Raw genomic sequence first — 20,101 nt, 5'->3', positions numbered from 1 at the left:
ATTCTTGTAGGGAAAACATAGTTCTACACTAGGTATTAGTTACCTGTCTCATTGCTGTGACCGAATGACAAAGCGTCGTGAAAAGGGAGGGCTCATTTTGGCTCACACCTTAGGGTACAGCCTATCACGGCAGCAGAGGCATGGCAGACAAAAGCTGTGACCCCGGCTTATGTTGCACTCACAGTCAGGACGCAGAGGACGGATGTGGCTGTTCAGCTTGCTCTTTTCTTCCTTCGGTCTTTTGGCTCCTTTTCTAGCCCCTGGCAGCTAGAAAGAGTGTATTGACTTTACAGTTTCAGAGGGTGAGTCCATGACCATCCTGGTAGGAGCCATGAAGCCAGTAGGCAGCCATGGCAGGAGCTGAGAGCGTACATGTTATGAACACCAGGGGGCAGAGAGAGAGTGTAGCGGTAATGGCATAGGGTCTTGAAACCTCCAAGCCCCAACTGACATACCTCTTCTGACCAGGCCCTGTGTCCTAATTCTTCCCAAACAGTTCTATCAACTGGGCTTGGAGCATTAAGATGGGGTCTGTGGGGGCTGTTCTCATTCAAACCACCATATTTTGTCTAGTACTTTCGGCATCGCTGAATCTAGAAAAGCCTTCTGGTAATGTCTCCAGGTGATTCTAGACCCGGGGGAGGCGGGCAACACTAACCATCCCTCCTGGCACAAACAGTAGCTGGAGGGGCTGTATCTTCTGACAAATAAGCTACCACTACATTTCAGCAGAAGAAAAGGAAAGAACACGACCTCATGTAGGTGTTTAATTGTGAGAAAAGTGATTGGGGAAGATGCTGGTAATTAAAATCTACGTGCGCATAAACGCAGAGGCAGTGTTGGTCCCATAGTTGTGGGAGAGCAAATTAACTCCCATCCTGTTTGGTGATGCTGCAGAGCATGTGACAGAGCCATGCTCAGTCTATAAATAAAATAGAAAGTTCTAGAAAGGCTTGGTGACAGCCATCTTGCTTATGGAATGGCTCTAATATTTTCTCCAGAAGCTGGGAGAGGAAGGGTTGGAATTACATGTCTGTTAGTGATGGACAATAAACCTACCAACCTGAGTATATTTGTTATGTATACAGTGAGGTGATATTTTTGATGCTTTATTAGCATATATCAATTATAGATCTTTTCTTACATGTGTGCGTTTTGATCATAGTCATTCCCCATTATCCTTTCTTGTGTCTCCCCCACTGCTGTTGATCCTTTTCCTTACTATGCTTCTACTTGTGTGTGTGTGCATGTGTGTGTGCCCCATATGAGTTTAAATAGGTTGTTTACAGGAGCATGTGTAAAGAGTTATTTACAGGTAACTCATCAGTGGCTACAGAGCTGAAGAAAATGTCTTTCCCCAGCAGTCATTATCTGCCGATAGAGCCTCAAGGAGAGTAGGGGTTCATGGGCCCCTCCCAGCTCCTGAAGGAACACTGATAGGCTGTCTTGTGCAGGCTATCACAACTGCTAAGGGTTTAGAGTGCAACGGTCATGTCATGCCAGGAAGACAGTATTCTACAGCACTCCAGTCCTTACTCCAGGTCCTGCATCCTTTTCACCCCTTTCTGGATGTTTCCTCAGTCTTGGAAGAAGTGATACAGACATCCTTTCTACGCTGAGTATTCAGCTGTGACGTATTCTTAGTTCTCTGATAGATTATGTGTCTCCAGATTGACGGCTTGTTATTGTTTGAACGTGCAATGTCCCTCTTAGGCTCGAGTGTTTGAGTACTTGGTCCCCAGCTGGTGGTACTGTTCGGAAAGGTTATGTCTAGAACATTTGGAGTTGGAACCTTTCTGGAGGGCGCATGTCACTGGGAGTGGTATTTCAGGATGTATAGCCTGCCTCTACTTACTGTTCTGTGGTTCCAGACTGCTAATGCACTGTGATTGGGCTGACTGCAAGCTCCCGTCATGCCTTTCTGCCCTTATGGACAGTATCTTCACCTCTGGAACTATGAGCCAAACAAACCCTTTTGCCTTTAAGTTGCTTTTGTTAGGTATTTTAATACAGCAATTAAAACTAAAGACAATTGCCCACTAGGAAAAAAAAAAGCAAAAGCAAGCAGCTTTTCTTAATCAACCTGCCAACAGAACTAATTAATCTCTTGGAGTGAGTTCTGGCACACCCGCATGGCGCTGAGCTGTGTAGTTCTCGGTTCCCTCTTGGTGCTCTCTTATCTTGGTTCAGGTTGGCTGGACTGGGTTCAGTGTGTAGGAGGGAGCAAGTGGAAGTTTTGTATTTTTACTTCCAAATGCCACCCCATTGCTTCAGAACCTTGATCAAGACCACATACAGCCAGCTGGACTATGACTGAAAAAGCATGGGATAAAACCGGACTCTCTGAACATGGCGAACAATGAGGGCTGATGAGAAGCCAAGAACAATGGCACGGGGTTTTGATCCTACTTCATGTTCTGGCTTTTTGGGAGCCTAGCCAGTTTGGATGTTCACCTTCCTAGGCATGGACGGAGGGGGGAGGACCTTGGACTTTCCACAGGGCAGGGAACACTGACTGCTCTTTGGACTGGAGAGGGAGGAGGAGAGAGTGGGGGGAGGAGGAGAAAGGTGGGAGGAGGGGTAGGGAAATGGGAGGCTGGGAGGAGGGGGAAACTTTTTTTTCCTTTTATCAATAAAAAAATAAAATAAAAAAATAAAAATAAAAAAATAAATAATAATAAATAAAAAAAAAAGACCATATACAGCTACCTGGTATCTGGTCACAGATCAGCATCTGCTGCAGCCTGCAGACAGAATGTCGTGTTGACTACCGCTGGTGCATAACATGCACCGATGCTGTAAAGGAAGGACAGAAGCCGGAAACTGCAAATGTCTGCTAGAAAGACTTAGGGAATGGTTTTAAAGGATTTCCTGCGAAGCAATGGAAGCTAGAAAGAGCATCCCTATAGGATACGTTGGTGGAGGATTTGCCCACATTATGGATGAAGAGGAAGGGAGGGCACGGTGAAGGCATTTGCACTTGTAGCAATAAGAGTCAAGGTCTAGTATAGTGTCTGTATAAAGTGAATATAATAGCCAACAGAAACTTCTGTGCATATTCTTGAAAACATTTCTAAACATGTAAGTAGATTTTCCCAAGAATAAATCAACTACCATGATCCTAACAGGAGGATTTTCTCTTCAAAGCATAAAATTCCTATCTTTATGAGATTTAAAATGTAGAAAAAAATTAATTCATATAGTAAGACCTTATATTTATATAGCACATTAGTTTACTAAGCAGTTTCAACCAATTTTTAAATTTTATCCAAATGAAGCTCATGGTAGAGACATGAAAAGTGTAAATCAAAGTATGCCATGGCTCAAAGCCTCAGCAATGCGCAGCAGACAAACCTTGAGCTCTTGTACAGTAACTCAGAAGCATACTCAAGGCTGCTCTCTGAGGACAGAGTTCTGTCAGAGTCTGGATGTGTGAAGGCGTCTGCTGAGGGATCCTAAACACCGGTCTCATCTACTAGAAATGCAACCTAAGTTAGGGATGCTCATGATGACCTCCCCAAAAGTTTACACTCAACTCCCAATACAAACACTAGGTAAGGACCTGAAGACATTTTACATTACTGGAAAGAGAAAACAATCATTTTCACAGAAGTACCTTTATTTGGTACTTAGTACAACACTGACTAGCCATTGGACTTTGTGGACCTGACTATTGACTAGCAACCCCACCTGTGAGCATGAGTAAATACTGGCCAAGGCATGTTGGAGTCAGTGAGTGAGATTGGCCTGACTGCCACCCTAAGGAAAACCTGAGAAGATTGCATATTTTATGAAATCAGCATTCAAAAACCTGTGTCAGATAATCTGAAATCTGGTCCCAAATTTAGTTTTTAGTTTGCTTTCCCATTATAAAATCTTGATAAATACATGAACCAAAATCAGTTTTCAATGACAAACAACTAGTAAATCTGGAATAGTACTTTAGGAAGAATTCGTTTACAGCTGGCTCAGTTAAAAACTGTTCATTTTAGTTCTATTTGGGAAAAACCCTCCACAAAATCCATTACCTAGCAATTTGCACCCACCCAGGTGCTAAACATTGTGTCCACCAGTGAGCACACTGAAGCATGACGAAAGGGTCCCTCCCAACCATTCACAGGTCTCTATGAGGACTGATGAGAACGGACAGCTTGTTAGGAACTTGCAAAGTACCAATGCCAGGTGCAGCGATCCTGCCTCAAACTGGGCCTCGCCCGAGCTAAGCTCCTCTACCCCAGAGCTACAGCCCTGCATCCCCAGCACTAGACCCTACACGACACTTTTCCTAGCACTTCATGACAGGATACTTAGCTTTTAGCTCCCCCACGTTAGTGATACTTGCTTGACGTGCTTGGAAGGCTAAAACTGAAGAGGTCAAGAATGATTTTTATCAGAGGCTTGGCCAACATTTCCCTTAACTTTCAGAAATATCGTTACACTTCCTTCCTAAGTTCTATAATTCACATGAATCACAAGATAGGAATTTTGTTAAAACAATGAAGTTACACACAACATACACTCTCTCTCTCATGGTTACCCTGCCCCCCACTCCCACATATATCATACAAATAAAATAACTACTCTACCTTACCACTGACACAGCCTAAAATGAAACATGTCCAAGGCAGACATGAAACTTTCAGGCATTTTCCTGAGAAAATGTGGAGCATTTAATACTTCCCAACTTCCCACTTCATTCCTAGTTTAATGGAGACTGTAGTCATTACCCTGTGAAAATTAATTTAATCACTACTTAGTAATCTCTTACTCTAGTCGCATCAGTGTACTAGATGGGCGTCAATGGGGAAAAAAGACAGTGAACACAAATATAAATGTTTCATATGCATCAGATGAGGTAGTAATCATTTAGAAGCAGATATCCAGAATCAAGAGGCCGACTGTATTTGACCAAGTTGTAAGAACTTGAAGGGTGATGAGAAGCCAGCTGTAGGCCATGCTCTCTGGACTCTTCAAAGGCTCAGACATCACAGCGGCAATCACATTTGTTAATGGCTTTGTACTCACGTGTCTTCAGAATCTTTACTGAGCTCATCTTCAAGCTCCTCTATCTCCAGACTGTCCTGATGAACATCTCCTATAGTGGGAACGTCCATCAGGGTTCTGAACAGCTTGGAAAGATCTGGGAGTGAGCATGTCCTCAGCATCTACAAAGAGGGTGACAGATTGCTTATTAGGAGGAAGAGAATTAAAAGCAGAAGGACAAAAATCAGAGATAATACAATATTTAAATTATGTATTTAGATTTAAAGGATTCAAAGGTGACTTGCCTGAGGTTAGAAACTAATTTTCTTAAAATATGGCTCATATAAATAATACTAAATGAACTCAAATACACATATGTATCTGTGTGTGCCAATAATAATAATAAAGAGATCATGAGTTTGGGAGGATGTGGGAGTACACAGAAGGAGCTGGAGAGGGATGGAGGGATGGCAATGATGCAAATTCATAAGAAATTGTCAAAAAATTTTAGATTAAAAATTCAGCTTTAGATTATTTTTACAAAGAAAACTAAACTTGTAAGTAATGACTGGGCTTTAGCACAGAAATCGTGCCGGTCACCTTTTAGAGTGAGAGTGGTTTCTGCAGAGACACACATGGCCTGGAAAAGTAAGTCTGCTGGGAATCAGGCGGTGTGAGACGTGCCCACTTGTTCTCTCTCACCCATCCTGTAGTTCGCCCACCTTACCGGGTCAACTCTCCCTGTGCAGACTTGCTGAAAGCAGAAGAGAATTTTCTGGAATGTGCTGAGCCACTATCATGTACAATCGGAAACCTGCGCACCACTTGCTCTTAGGAGCTGCTGCTAGCTATGTGGTTTGTTAAACCAAGGACCTTCCATCAGTGTAAAGACAACCCTGACTGCATCCCCCAGAACAGGGCTGAGTAGGGTCAAAGAGACGGCTGTAAGGACAAGCTCTGAGTCATTTATAACAACACTGAGAAGGAACTCAGCCAACTGTGCTAAGAAAAATCACATACAGTGTAGGTGTTGACATTTCGATCAGTGTTGGACAAGAGCAGGAACACCAGGAAGAGTCTCTACTAGCCAGCCTTTCAACAATGAGAATGTGACAGTCAGGACACGAGACAAGTAACTGTAAACACAAGTTCCTAGAGGAATCTGACAGTGGAATCTGAGTACCAGGCCCTGAAAATAACGAGGTGTTAGAGGGAAGGCTTTGAAGAAAACGCAGTGCTTAACATATTAATGGAAATTTGCATATCTGGTCAATCTTATTAGTGCAACCTTTTCAGAATAACAAAGGATATGTTCCTATTATTTGGACATAGTTCATATATTACAGCAATTAAGGAAAATGGTTATCAGTTACAAACCGGTAAAACTGGCAAAAATGGTTAATAACAACAAAAACAACAAAACAAATCCCACTTGCTAGAGCACTGAGTGACAGCAGCGGTGCTGCTGAGGCACCTCTCCCAGTGCTGAGGCTGGCTGCATCTCACCCACATGCAGCTTCCGACTTCCTGAGATTTGGGATATATAAATAGATATACGTATTATATACATATATATATATATATATATATATATATATATATATATTAAGCCAGAAGATATAAAGTAGGCATCTTGCAATTGATTGCTAATCAACACAAATGAACAGAATAAATTAATTATATACTTATACTTGAGAATGCCATACATATATTTAGGCTGAGAAAACTTTAGCTTATCCAAAGAAATACATCTCAATTTTAGTTTATACCTTTCAGTAGTTAAAATACCTCCCCAATACTTAGCCCAGGATGTAATCCTTCTGCTTCTGTTGGCCAAATTCTACAGTTCCATGTATGTGCCACTACGCATATTAATATAACTTTATATCCTATCATGAAATAATTCCATCAGGACAGTATTTCAAGGGGCCATGTAACTTGACACCTTAGCTCTTCTCAAGGATAATACTCATTTCCTGGTGTATTTGTAGGACACACCTTTGTGTCGACAGAACTCCTTGTAGGCCTCCTTCACACTGCATGCATCTGTGGAGATGCTGTCTGGGCTGGGCTGAAGTTAACAGTCTTCCTGCCTTGCCCTCTGCAGCACGTGGGATTGCAGTTACGTGCTGCCACTGCAGTCTGGCTTTTAAGTTTTAAATGGATCTTCATCTTTCTCCGCAGGAAAAACATTATATCAGAACATTTCTGTTCTCATCTGCTGGTGCTAAGGCTGTGAGCACGTTAAACCCAGATTAAACCCCTGAGGTATAGTCCTAGATCCCTTCATTTTTCTGTTTTGATTCTCTTGGCTTTTTTATGTTGCTTACAGTATATTCTATTGTCTTAGCTCCAATGGAAAGAAATCCTAAACAGACAGGTGATTCAAAGCACTGCTTGAGCGCTTACTTCAGGTATGGATTTCCCCTCAACTCTTCATACCAGAGTGCATTTGGCACTGTGATAAATTTAAACAAGAGCAAGGCTTTAGGGAAGCTTACATTTCAAACGCTATGTTTTCTTCAGTTTTAGTATTAATTAGCTTTTTCCCCATAAAAATAAGGGAATCACATAAAGCAGTGAATGAATTAAGTGTCAGTGTTACTACTGACTGCACATCAAATTCTACATCAAAGAATTCTTTTAATCCTTTTAAGTTTTAATATAAACTATGAGTTAGTAATCCTCTAGCTATACTATATAGTAGTTTGCTTTGGGGGCATTTTGTTCAGCCTCTGATTACTACCATAAATACTCAACATTGTTTCCTCAGGAACCTTTATTTTTTATAAATAACTGCTGACTTTATTAAAAGAGATGTTTATTATTTAAAAATGGATTTCAAAGTAAAAGATTGACATGTACTCAGGAAAAAGCAGGTCTAACTTAGAGTGTCTTGAAGCTGGAGCTCAAACGGATGAAGCTCATGCTGCATAACCTACGGCTGATTCGAGGGCTGCTCACTGCAGTAGAACCAGACACTTCTAGCTGTACCAGAAAGAGAACCGGTGCTGTGGATGTCATCTGGCTGACTCTTGTGCCTTCTCTCTCTCCCCCAGTCTCTCTCTTGCAATCTTAAGGCTGAGAATTTGAAAAGGAGTTAAGACATAGTTGCCTACTGCACTCCTTTTGTTCTCATGGAATGAATTAACCCTGAAAACATTAGTAATTTAGGGAGGAAATACACCAATAATTTTCCTTAACAGTCATTACAAATACAAAGTTTAGGTTTTTCTCTCTACAAGTTCTTGTAGGCATTGCTGCGATATGAAAGCAGGATTCTTGGGTGAAAACCTCTGGGGAATAGCTCTGGTACCTACTGGCTACAGGAGTTCACTATATGACTGTGGACAAGTTGCTCTTGTGTATGGGTGACAACAGGATTGTGAGCATGAGATTGTTATGCTACCGTTGCTGAAACAACACGGAGGAGACTGCACACATGGTTGGCAAAGTTGATTATCCTATATGGATAATTAGTATTATACATTTATTAGCCATCTTCGTAAAATCAAAGTAGGCTGAATTACTCAAGAGATAATGGAAACGGGCTGTTTTCTAATCCTAAATATGCATTTGCTTGAATTTTAGTGAGTTAGACTGTTCTAGTAACAACAGAAAATTAAGAATACTCCATATTACTCCAAAAATATAATCTTTCCCCCCACAAACTAGGAAAGGACAAGATCGTAACTGGTACTTCATTCTGTCAGAGAGCAAAGAACAAAACTGTACTAGCTGCCCCGTCACAGTCTAACTGGATGCTGCCCACTAAAGCTCTTTAGTTGTCTCTCTGTTTGCAATTGTGTGTGACAAAGCATTCATAACAACAGCTTATCATAAAGGCATCGAGACTCACACCTGACGCTCTCTGGAAGCACTGCTACTATTTCGAATAGCAAAGGAGGAGACATAAAGTGATTCAAACAGCCCAGGAAACGGCCAGGCCAACTGTGCATGCCAAAAGTATATCTTTCTCAACTCTGTCCGGACACATGGCTACTCTGTGCCTCAAATACTCCATATTGAAGAATTTTTTAGAATGAATACTCTACCGGTAGAACACAAAATTCTATAAAGAAGTTTGACTAGAAATTCCTCCACCTTCAACAAAGTGACTAGTTACTTGTCCAGGCTAGAGTCTTGGTGAAATTAGTTCATCTCTATGCAAGTATTAACCTTACCATCTCCTTACTTGCTATCTGAGTCAACCACCCACATATCTATGCCCTTGCAGGACACCACAGGCGTAACCACTGTTGTGAGCCACACTGTAAAATGGGCCTGTTAGAAAAGCAAGGGCTTTGTTCCTCTGATAATCCAGCAAGATCCTGAGGAAAGTGTAACTTTATTTAGACTTTCTGAAATTTACTGTTGAGACTATCCATTTACTGTTATACCCACATGTTTAAAACCAATCCACTGAACTTAATTACCTTAGGAAATGTGCTTCTCTGTTTGCAGAAGAAACAGACGTGAAGCCATCACTTACTCCTAAATCTAAAGGAGGCAGCAGCTGTGCTGACGCACACATGTCCTCGGCAAGCACAGACAGACAAGTAGAAAGCTTGCAGCCTGGGTGGAAAATGAGTCCCGTACAAAGAAACCTCCAGAAGAGAAATCTTTCCAGAGCCAAAACCAGGAAAAGCTTCCCCTAAACACTCATATTTCCTAGCCTCAGAAATGCAGCACAGTTTATAACTCTCATTTCACTTTAACTCTGACATAGATAAATCTTTTACTTAATGTTAGCGACTACTGTAGCAGTTGCTAATGGCTCGCTGATGGATAATACACAGTCTTAACTACAATTTATGTACTTGGGTATAGTCTTCAACTTGTCTGGACCACTGTATAAGGAAATAGTGTGAAAGGCAGAATAGACTTGTGCTTGCTTCAGCCATCACTTACATCCTCACTGATGGACAATGGCCATCAAAGTATTACTCTCCTTACCTGACCTGTCTTACAGTGATCAACTAAATCACTAATTACTATCCGTGTGTGTGCATAACTGTACAATTCAGTTAACTAATACTACATTTGGGCTTTGCAAAACAACCTATTTAAAGTACATTCGATGTATGCCTTAGCCTTAGTATTTCCTGACTCTTAGGCTTCTGAAGATATGTCTACTAAACTGTGCGGCAGAGGATAGGAGACGAGCAAGGAGACAGGAATAATCTGAGCCGACAAACACTTTGATCTCTTCAGAAAGTGTGTTTCTTATTGGAAAAAATACATATACAATCTCCCCCACCCGTCCCCCCCACAAAGCTCTGACTAAGCCACACATTTGAAAACTATTGATTAGGAACAAAAATGACTGGTAAACTACTTTATTCACACTTTGAGATTTTAACAAAGTTTTGGTTTTTGCTTTTTTAAATGTGTGTGAGTGCTTGCCTGCATGTCAGTCTATGTGTCACATGTGTACAGTAACTGCAAGGCCAGAGGAGACCCCTCGATTCCCTGGGACTGCGGTTACACAGAGTGAGCCACCATGTATGTGGAGACCCCTCGATTCCCTGGGACTGCGGTTACACAGAGTGAGCCACCATGTATGTGGAGACCCCTCGATTCCCTGGGACTGCGGTTACACAGAGTGAGCCACCATGTATGTGGAGACACCTCGATTCCCTGGGACTGCGGTTACACAGAGTGAGCCACCATGTATGTGGAGACCCCTCGATTCCCTGGGACTGCGGTTACACAGAGTGAGCCACCATGTATGTGGGTTCTGGAAATCAAGCTGAGAAGAGCAGCTAGAGTTCTTAACTGGCAAGTCTCTGCTCCAGCCTCAGCTCCTTCACAGGCCCCAGTACCTCAAACACACTGTGCTGCTCCATGCCAACTTGGTTTGCTTTAAATGCTCTTGAAGGTCCAGACCTTTCAAACTTCTGCACCAAACCTTCCTTTCTTAACCCTAATGCAGACGTAAGCATTTCTTCTTTGCTGGCACACTATCCATTTTCATTTCTCCACTATAGGAACTGTCACAACTGTTTTCCACTTATTCACTCCCTCTCTTGGTTACAAACATCACATCATTATTATAAACATCGCACCTAGTGTACAGTACAGCTTGATGTGCATCTACTGAATGGATGCTAATGATTTACTTAACTCAGTTTACAAACATCGTATCATTACTATAAACAGAGCACCTAGCATACACTACCACTTGATAAGCATCGACTGAATTGATGCTAATGATTCACTTAACCCAGTTTAGGACCATGAAACACAGAGATGTGCCAAACAACATTTGCAATGACATTCTTAAGACGAATACATAAAGTTTTCTTGAGAGTTTCTCACGCTGTGCACAAAGCAAGGCGAGGCCACAAAGGAATATTAGCATAAACTGAAGACAAATCTTTTTGTGCTAATAGATCTTGCATTTAGTAACTATCATAGGTGAATAAATTCCTGATGTGAATATTTCTAGTATACACAATGCCTTTTAGGAACTAACTTTTTGATATGTACTGGATATTGAAAGATGAAGCACAATCAAGAATGTACTTCAGTTTCTTTTTTTCAGTTTATTTGTTAACTAGTTTTATTTTCTTAAATTGATTTTATTGATACATGAAAACATAAAAATTGTACATATTAACAGGGTACCATGTAATTTTGACTGTACATCCTGTGTAATGTTTAATCATGTTAAATACAACCTGCTTATCCCTCATTACAGTAGAAATGCCAAATGCCTTCCTCAGAGCTTTGAAAAAAAAATGTATATTATTATCTATAGGAATGTACTTTGAGGTCAATGAAATAAACAAAGCTTACAGTGCACAATCACTGTCTTAGAAACTCCTGCAACTGCTAAGAGTTCCTGTAATTCTCATCCTCCTTGGTGACGGCATCTAACACTTACTGAGTACACAGCTAGAAAAACAAGCAGAACATAAGTGCTTCACTTACTTGGTCTCACTCTTTTAGTATTCTATGGGCAACAAGCCATTATTACCCCTACTTTACATATGAGAAACTAAGTAAGGCACTTAAACAACTAAAAGACTTTAGCTAGAATATGAACCAGCAGTCTCACTCATCACTATTTTAATTATGTTCATGTATGTATATACTTAAATTTTTTAATTATATGTTTGTATGTGGGTAGGTACACATTTGTGTGCCATGGTGCACTACTGGAAGTAACAGGATAACTTGCAGGAGTTGTTGGTTTTTTTATTTTTTTAACCATGTGGGTCCTGGGTACTGAACTTGGGTTGTCTGGCTTGGAGGTAATTACATATACTCATTGAATCATTTCATTGGCTCATATGTACATTTTTTAAAGGGAGGGATTATTTATCTTGACGCATAGTTTCAGTCTGCTATGGCAGGGAGGGCCAAATGTCTGCTATTCATCCATTTAGTTACCAAATATTTATCTATCATTCATTATATTCTAAGGCATGGGCTATAACTATGAATATGTGTGTGTATGTGTGTGTGTTGGTGTGTGTAAAATTTGTAAGTAAGGTTCTTAGCCTGAAGGAGATAATATTCTAGCGGAAGATAAACAAAAATAAGATGAATTCTATGAATTATAAAATAAATAAAAAGGTAACTTTGGATGGAAATTACTGTGCTCAAGGCTTGTGAAGATAACATTTGAGAAATGATACCTGAAAGTAAAAAAATGAGTTAGAATTCATTGGGCTTTGGTGGTACATGCCTTTAATCCCAGCACTCGGGAGGCAAAGGCAGGCAGATCTCTATGAGTTCGAGGACAGCCTGGTCTACAAGAGCTGGTTCCAGGACAGGCTCCAAAGCTACAGAGAAACACTGGAAAAATGCGTTAGAATTGAAAAGAACAAAGAGAAGCTCAATCTGGGTCAAGGCAAAGTCTCTAACATAGGAAGGGTTTGACTACCAAGGGGAAAGAGGATGAGAGCAACTGGGAGGTGAGTCAGAGAGGTGGTTAATGTCTTGTCAAACTTTACAGACCATGGTGAAGAAGGAATGCAATTTAAGAGCAGCAGAAAATCTCAGGTCTTAAGCATAGTACTGGTGTGATATAATAGCTAACATTAAAAATGCTTCAGGTTTGAATTGGGGCAAAGAAAGAGAATGAGGAAGATGAGTTAAAACAACTGGATGACATGGCTAGTGGGTGGACTAAAGACGCAAGTGACAGCAGAAAGATTTGATTCATAAAATGTGTCCCCACTTTAATTAAGGTCAGAGAGTATTTGTGGGGCAGTGCCAGCAGAAAGGCTCAAGATATGGCCTTGACAAACTAACATTTATCTACTGAGGACTCCTGTTCTTGCTGTGAAAGACTATCAAGGGCTAGACTTAGCCTCCCACAAAACAACTAGAAAACTGGATAAAACAGATAAAACAACGTAGATACTAAACAACATGCAACTAAGATAGTGATTCTGGGGTGACAGAAACAAATGAGGTGTATCCAGCCATTAAACTGGTCTTCTGTCTGAAAAGGACATACCTGAAGTCTGTGTGAACTTCCTAGACTAACAAAATGAAGATTGAGTTCCACTAGGCAAAAAGGATACAAAACCCTGCAAGGTCTTACATGTACATGTAGAGTGAAACTCTCCACTTGATATGATACCTAACATTAAAAACGGCTCTGGTTTGAATTGGGGCAAGAGGTTACAGATGGAAATGGAGTGAGGAAGACTGGTTAAGAAGGCTGAAGAATTCTCAAGGCTCATGCAGGTAGAGGAGACAACTGAACTTTGACCAGATGTGAGGAGTGTCTTCAATGAGAATCTGGGCATGCTGTGGAGGCCGCAGAAGGTCAGAGGTAACAAGTTGAACTAGCTCTATGGTAAATAATTTTATATCTGCTCCAGTAAAGCTGAAAAAGCTTGAAAATATAAAATGGACTGAGAGGTAAATGGACTATCTGAAAAAGCCCAACACATGTTAAAAGTATGACAACAGACCCCAGATACTCGCCATGTGATATTTATGATGTCCAGCTTTAAACAATTACAGAACATATGAGGAGCAAGATGAAAAGACCCTAAACTAGTAGGAAAACCAGTAGATAAAAACAGAAACTTGTATGCTAAAGCAATACTTAAATGACTTTTTTTATTGAATGAGAATAGCTTATTACTATAGAAAGGAAGACAGGCAAATTTGAACACATGACAAAATCTACTCCATGGAAAACCAAAATGAACGAAGGTTTAGTAACTTATGACATTGTATCAAGTAGTCTAATATGTATGTAATTGGACTCAGGAAGACAGTAGAAAAGGCACGAAACTAATAGCTAAAGGTTTAAAGACTTGATGACAATTATACTATCAAAAGACTCTGATGGGGGATTCCCCTCTGTATGCTATGAATATACTTTATTATCATTGGCTAATAAAGAAGCTACTTTGGCCTATGGCAGGGCAGAATACGCAAGGTGGGAATTCCAAGTAGAAATAGAGGAGGAAAGAAGACAAAGGCATGTAGTTGCCGAAGGAGAGAGATGCTGAAACTTTATCAGTAAGCCACAGCCTTGCGGAAATACACAAATTAATAGAAAAAGGTAATTTAAGATGTAAGAGCTAGCTAGGAATATGCCTAAGCTATTGGACAAACAGTGCTGTAATTAATATAGTTTCTGTGTGATTATTTGGGTCAGAGAAGTCAGGAAATGAATAAGCAGTTTCCAAGAAGGATATCCATACACCTGTACTCTAAAGTAGTTGAATACTAAAAGGAACACTAAATACAAGGGAATGAGGGTTACTCCCTGACAAACTTGTCAAAAACAAGTGTAACCTTGAAGACCATAACCCTATATCTAGTAGATATATTCTTTAAAACTGAGTATGGAAAAAAGAAAAAAGCTATCAACAGCCTAGACAAGAAATGTTGATTCTCAAAGTTAATGTTGATTCTCAAAGTGGAAGAAAAAAAGTACACAGAGGTAGGCAGAAAGATGGAAGCAGCAGTAACACTGTGAGGTTCTCAATTACACACAGGGTTGTACAATATTACTGGAAGAGAATTTATGAGAAGCTAAAGATTTATTTTGAAAGCAGAATGATCATTTAATTTTTTAAAAGAAGTATATGAGGAAGCTACTAGTAGAAAGAGTAGATGAAATCCTAAAAACACTGAATCCCAAATAAAGGAAAAATAATAAAAGCTTTGCTATTTTGTTTCTGTTTTGAACAAAACAAGTAGTCAAGTAGAATCACAGGTGCAAATCCAGTCACATTGATGACATCATATGGATGCTTATGTTAAAGAGATTTCATACTGGTTACAAAGTAAGACTTTGGCAGGATAGATGGCTCAGTTGGTCCAGTGCTTGCTGTTCAAGTGTAAAAAAATCTTAGTTTGCATTTCCAGAACCCAGGTTAGGCCAATATGGTTGTACTATTTACAGCCCCTGTGGGAGGGAATAGGAGACTTCCTGGGAGCTTCTGGGCCAGCCAGCTTGGCCTTCTATAGTAGCCAACAAGACACTTGTCTCAAGGCCTGAATGACAGTGAGCAGAGGAAGTAGTTTCTGGAGAACAGCAACCACCATAGTCAGAGAGAAGTTCAACTCTATATGCTCATATGGGAAAAGAAGAAAGATTAGCCACCCAAGATTCCACCTTAAGAAGACAGAAAAGGAGCGTGTCCCAAATGATAAATAAATGTTACCAGAGATTGAAAAAAAAACACAATGCTGCTGAAAAGTAGCAGCATCAAGAAAGGAGAGAACGGGTTCAGGAATGGCAGTGTACTACCAACTGCCGACCTCGACAAGAGCAGGTTAGTCGAAAGCCATGCAGAATGTACTTGGGAGTGAATGCATGTGTAGAGACTACAGCATATTTAAGATGTGTAGACATGAATAGCAGAGAAACAGATGGTGGGTGAGTAAACAAGACATGTGGTCAAGCCAGGCTTGCATTTTACGATGAGATTTCTTAGGACACTGAAGAAATGATCCACTATAGAAAAGATGGGCCGGAGCAGAAAAGCAATGGAGCAAAGCCCCTGAGAAGGCAAGTGGGTGAGAGAAGACTTTGTTAGAAACAGGACACAAGTAATTTAACTTAATACAAAAAGACTTGATTGAGCAGTGAAAATCGTTGTAAGAAGTTAGGTCACACTATTTTAGTTTAATGGATTACTTATAATTTTTACTTTAATGGTTCAGTTATGAAGTTTTGACTACCATTATCAATCTTACTGTTTACTACACTGGCCCAGTGACGGCTTTCCTGATCTCAGAATGGATGTGAAAACTTTTGTTCTAGTCTGAAACGGCCATGGATTGCTAGGTTTCTTCTGTTTTCCTTCTTGCCTCTTCTCTCACAGAAATCTACATGATACATGATATCTGCATTGTGGCTAAAATCTTCCAGAGTAAGCACTTCAAATAGAAGTTTTTAAGCTCAATTAAAGTTTAAGAGGACACCAATATTCAAAAGCATCACACAATGTGAATATTAGCCTAGTAAATAGCAATAAATTCAAAAGCTCGGGCTAATGACAGCTACACAGAAAGCACATGGGCTGCTGGCGAATGGTTCCGATTAAAGTGCTTGCCAAGCAAACATGAGGACTTGAGTTTGATTCCAGCACCCATGTAAAACGCTTACCATGTGATGTGTGCTTGTAATCCCAGTGCTGAGAGGCAGAGACAGGGACTCCTGGGCGTGGTGGTGAGCCAGCCTAGCCTAACTGGGAAGCTCCAGGCCAATGAGAGGCGCTATCTCAAAAACCAAAGTGCACAATGTCTAAGGAACAAAGCCTGAGTTTGACTACTGGTGCCTACAGACACACGTGCACAATAACACATAGAAAGAAAGTACATAAGTAATAATGATAGCGCTTATGTCTGATAATGCCTTTGGGTTTAATGCTGAAGACTATAAAACTGTTCTGGTAGTTTACATCTTCTAATGTCTGCTATTTAGAGTAAGCAACAGAATTTAACATTTCTAAGTTTAAGAGAAACATAATTAAATACTTTACCAGCTGTGAGTTCGAGACCAGCCTGGTCTACAGAGCTAGTTCCAGGACAGGCTCCAAAAGCCACAGAGAAACCCTGTCTCGAAAAACCAAAAAAAAAAAAAAAAAAAAAAACAAAATGATGTTATTTTGAAACACAGTTAAAGATTAAAGAATTCTGGCAATTTAATTAAATAGACAAAACAGTCAATTTCAGATATAAAAATATGAATTTAAGCAAACAATTTTTCGTTAAAGAGATACTTTTAAGTAAATTATAAGGTGCTTTTTAGCACATGGAGAAATGGATATACTTCATTCATTTTTGATGAATTTTAATAGCACAAAACCTATTCTGTGTGTGTGTATGTGTTCATTTGCATGTGCACGTGTGTGTAAACAGGAGGCCTACATTTCTCTCTACCTTATTTTTTGAGTCATGATCTCACCAAACATGGAGCTCACCAATTTGATTAGGTTGGCTCAACAGCAACGCCAGCGATCTTCCTGCACTACGATTTCAGCTGGGTATTACCCTGCCCGGCTCTACGTGGGTGCTGGACATTCAAACTCAGGTGTTGAAGCTTACACTTTACTAACTGAGCAATTTCTCTAGCCACAAAACTATTTCTTAAATAGAAATAATTCAGCCATTATAAATTTTGGATTTTACTTGTAGAAATTTATTTTATGAAAATAATTATAGGATTAATAGAGACAGAGGTCCAATGACAGAAATGTACTGCTAAGAATGTGTTACAAGTAATCTAACAGAATTCCCAACACCAGGTCAGGATTCTCCAAGAGACTGACTACTAAAACATTTTAGCCCTTGACTGTCCTCCCAGTCCCAAGGTGGAGTGTGCCTATTGCTAAAGCACGGCCCAGATGCCTCTCAGCTGGAACTGACATTATAGCCCTTGACTGTCCTCCCAGTCCCAAGGTGGAGTGTGCCTATTGCTAAAGCACGGCCCAGATGCCTCTCAGCTGGAACTGACATTATAGCCCTTGACTGTCCTCCCAGTCCCAAGGTGGAGTGTGCCTATTGCTAAAGCACGGCCCAGATGCCTCTCAGCTGGAACTGACATTATAGCCCTTGACCGTCCTCCCAGTCCCAAGGTGGAGTGTGCCTATTGCTAAAGCGCGGCCCAGATGCCTCTCAGCTGGAACTGACCTGAAGAACTGCTCTGATGACTAGCTTTCATAGAACCAGAACGTTTCATGCAAGCTTCCAAAAATAGGGGAAAACCCAACAGTTATACCCAGCTATGATGCCTATGAACCACAACAATGACCAGCACGGCACGGTAACTTTAAGGGTGCAGTAGTGGCACCACCTTGACGATAACCAGCAACTCGCTAATCAGACTTAAGACCCACTCAACAAGAGGAAAAATCACACCTGGCACTGGAAACCTAGCCAATTAACCATGGCTAGGGAAGTCATGGATCTTGGAGAAGAACCTACATCCTCCACTTTACTAAACCAGGATAATCCTTAAGTATATTCTAAATGTTTATCTTTATACTCTAAGAGTGTAAGTGCAGTCCTTACTTTTTACCAAGAAAGCTTCTCTTTGCAATAGAATGAGACCAACACAGAAAACAACAAGCAAAAGTGCAGAGTTATGGAGTCCTGCCCCAATGGATACACCTACCAAACAACCTTCAGCTAATGCTCAGAGAACATTGCAGAAGAAGGAGCAGGAAGGTGTACGAGCCAGAGGATCAGGGAGTTTGCTATAAGATAGCATCTCTTAGTAATAATGTCAGGAGCTACACCCATGTCTTAGCAGTAAGACTGCTAAAGCATGAGATGAATAAGAACAACAATAACAGAGATGCCAAAGCAGAAGGAAAGGCCTATTAGGCCTCAGTCTTACACAAAAAACTACAGGCAACTAAGGAATACTGAGAGTGAGACAAGCAGTCTTCACCAGGGAGCAGCACATCAACTGGTGATTCAATACCATGAGGTTAGCCCTGAAACATACATACAAGTAGCAGACAAGACTGGGCAGGCTATGTTAAGGTATATATATATATATATATATATACATGCTAACAATTAATGGAAAAAGAGACTTTAAGTTATACTTATTTTTAATAATATCAAAACAATCAAAACAATATCTATAATATTGCAATATACACAATAAAAAGAGCTACACAAACAATATACATGACATATCTTGGTAGGTATACATATGTAAAATTACATATAAGTAAAGTAGGCAAATGAATTTACAAATCCAGAGGAGAGCTCTGCAGGGAAGCAGGCGGAGGAGCTAAGAGAATCCAGATAGAAGCTGTATCCACTCTGCACCACACAGTCCTACTTGTAGAATGAAGCTGCCCATAAAAGAGTGAAAACCACAAGAGCCAGAATGGTGTGCAGGAGTCCAAGGAACTATCAGGAAAGGACTTACACCTCTCCTCTGGCCCGTCTCAACAGAATCACAGGAACATCAAGGTTGCTGAAACAGCCACATCCTTTAGCTGCAGGTATTGGCATTTGCTGTGGGACCTGATGTGTGGTAACATTGAATGGTAGCTGAGAAAACAATTCCTCAGACGAGCAACTCGGAGTGCCTGCTATAAACTCTGTCTTATTCCCCAAGTAGGATATTTATTGAGAGAGAACCAGAGCTCCAAAGCTATTTGTTAGTACCACTAAAAAGAGCCTTAGCCAATATCCAGTAAAGTCGGGACATTCTGTTGCATTTGTTTGTACTTGTTTGGGTTTTGAATCAATTAAAAGCCAGCACTGGCCATTAGGCAATGCTATCAGTGGAGAGACAGCATCATCCAAATGAGACCACACTTACCTTTGGGTTGTTTGCATCAAATAGACCAGTTGAAAGCCTGATCAGTAAGGAGTTCTTGGTTTTAGCTTTTGGTGGTGAATCAGAGCGAGATCGGAGTGAAACTGGTTCTGACTGAACTACGCTCAAGTGCTCAGACTGAGCCACTTTCTGGAAGAATGGTTCTGGCGGTACTGACTTCTCTACGTCACATCTGGACTGCTGAGAATCATCTACTGCAGGCTCTGTGGAATAAAAAGAGATTATATCATAAATTTATAGAATAGCACTTAAAATTCTAAAAATATCAGCAAGTATCATATAATATTTAACACGCATCCCATCCTAAGATCTGCAGAGATGGCT

The 20,101-nt window shown here is 40.5% G+C and overlaps 1 protein-coding gene across 2 annotated transcripts in view; it reads right to left on the bottom strand.

Moving 5' to 3' along the window:
• Nucleotides 1-20,101, bottom strand: part of LOC121462843 (serine/threonine-protein kinase Nek1-like) — an 88,062-nt gene that overhangs the window by 18,098 nt on the left and 49,863 nt on the right. For both annotated transcript variants that reach the window (XM_041674805.1, XM_041674804.1), the window contains exons 7-8: nucleotides 19,760-19,980; nucleotides 5,026-5,165 (exon numbers count right to left, since the gene is read on the bottom strand). In XM_041674805.1, coding sequence (XP_041530739.1) covers nucleotides 5,026-5,165; nucleotides 19,760-19,980 — 361 coding nt within the window. The remainder of the gene's footprint in view (nucleotides 1-5,025; nucleotides 5,166-19,759; nucleotides 19,981-20,101) is intronic.

The sequence above is a fragment of the Microtus oregoni genome, unplaced genomic scaffold (genome assembly GCF_018167655.1).
Source record: "Microtus oregoni isolate MIOR12 unplaced genomic scaffold, Mior012 000025F_ref0000491, whole genome shotgun sequence".
Taxonomy (NCBI): domain Eukaryota; kingdom Metazoa; phylum Chordata; class Mammalia; order Rodentia; family Cricetidae; genus Microtus; species Microtus oregoni.
This window is presented reverse-complemented; position numbering and strand designations above follow the sequence as displayed.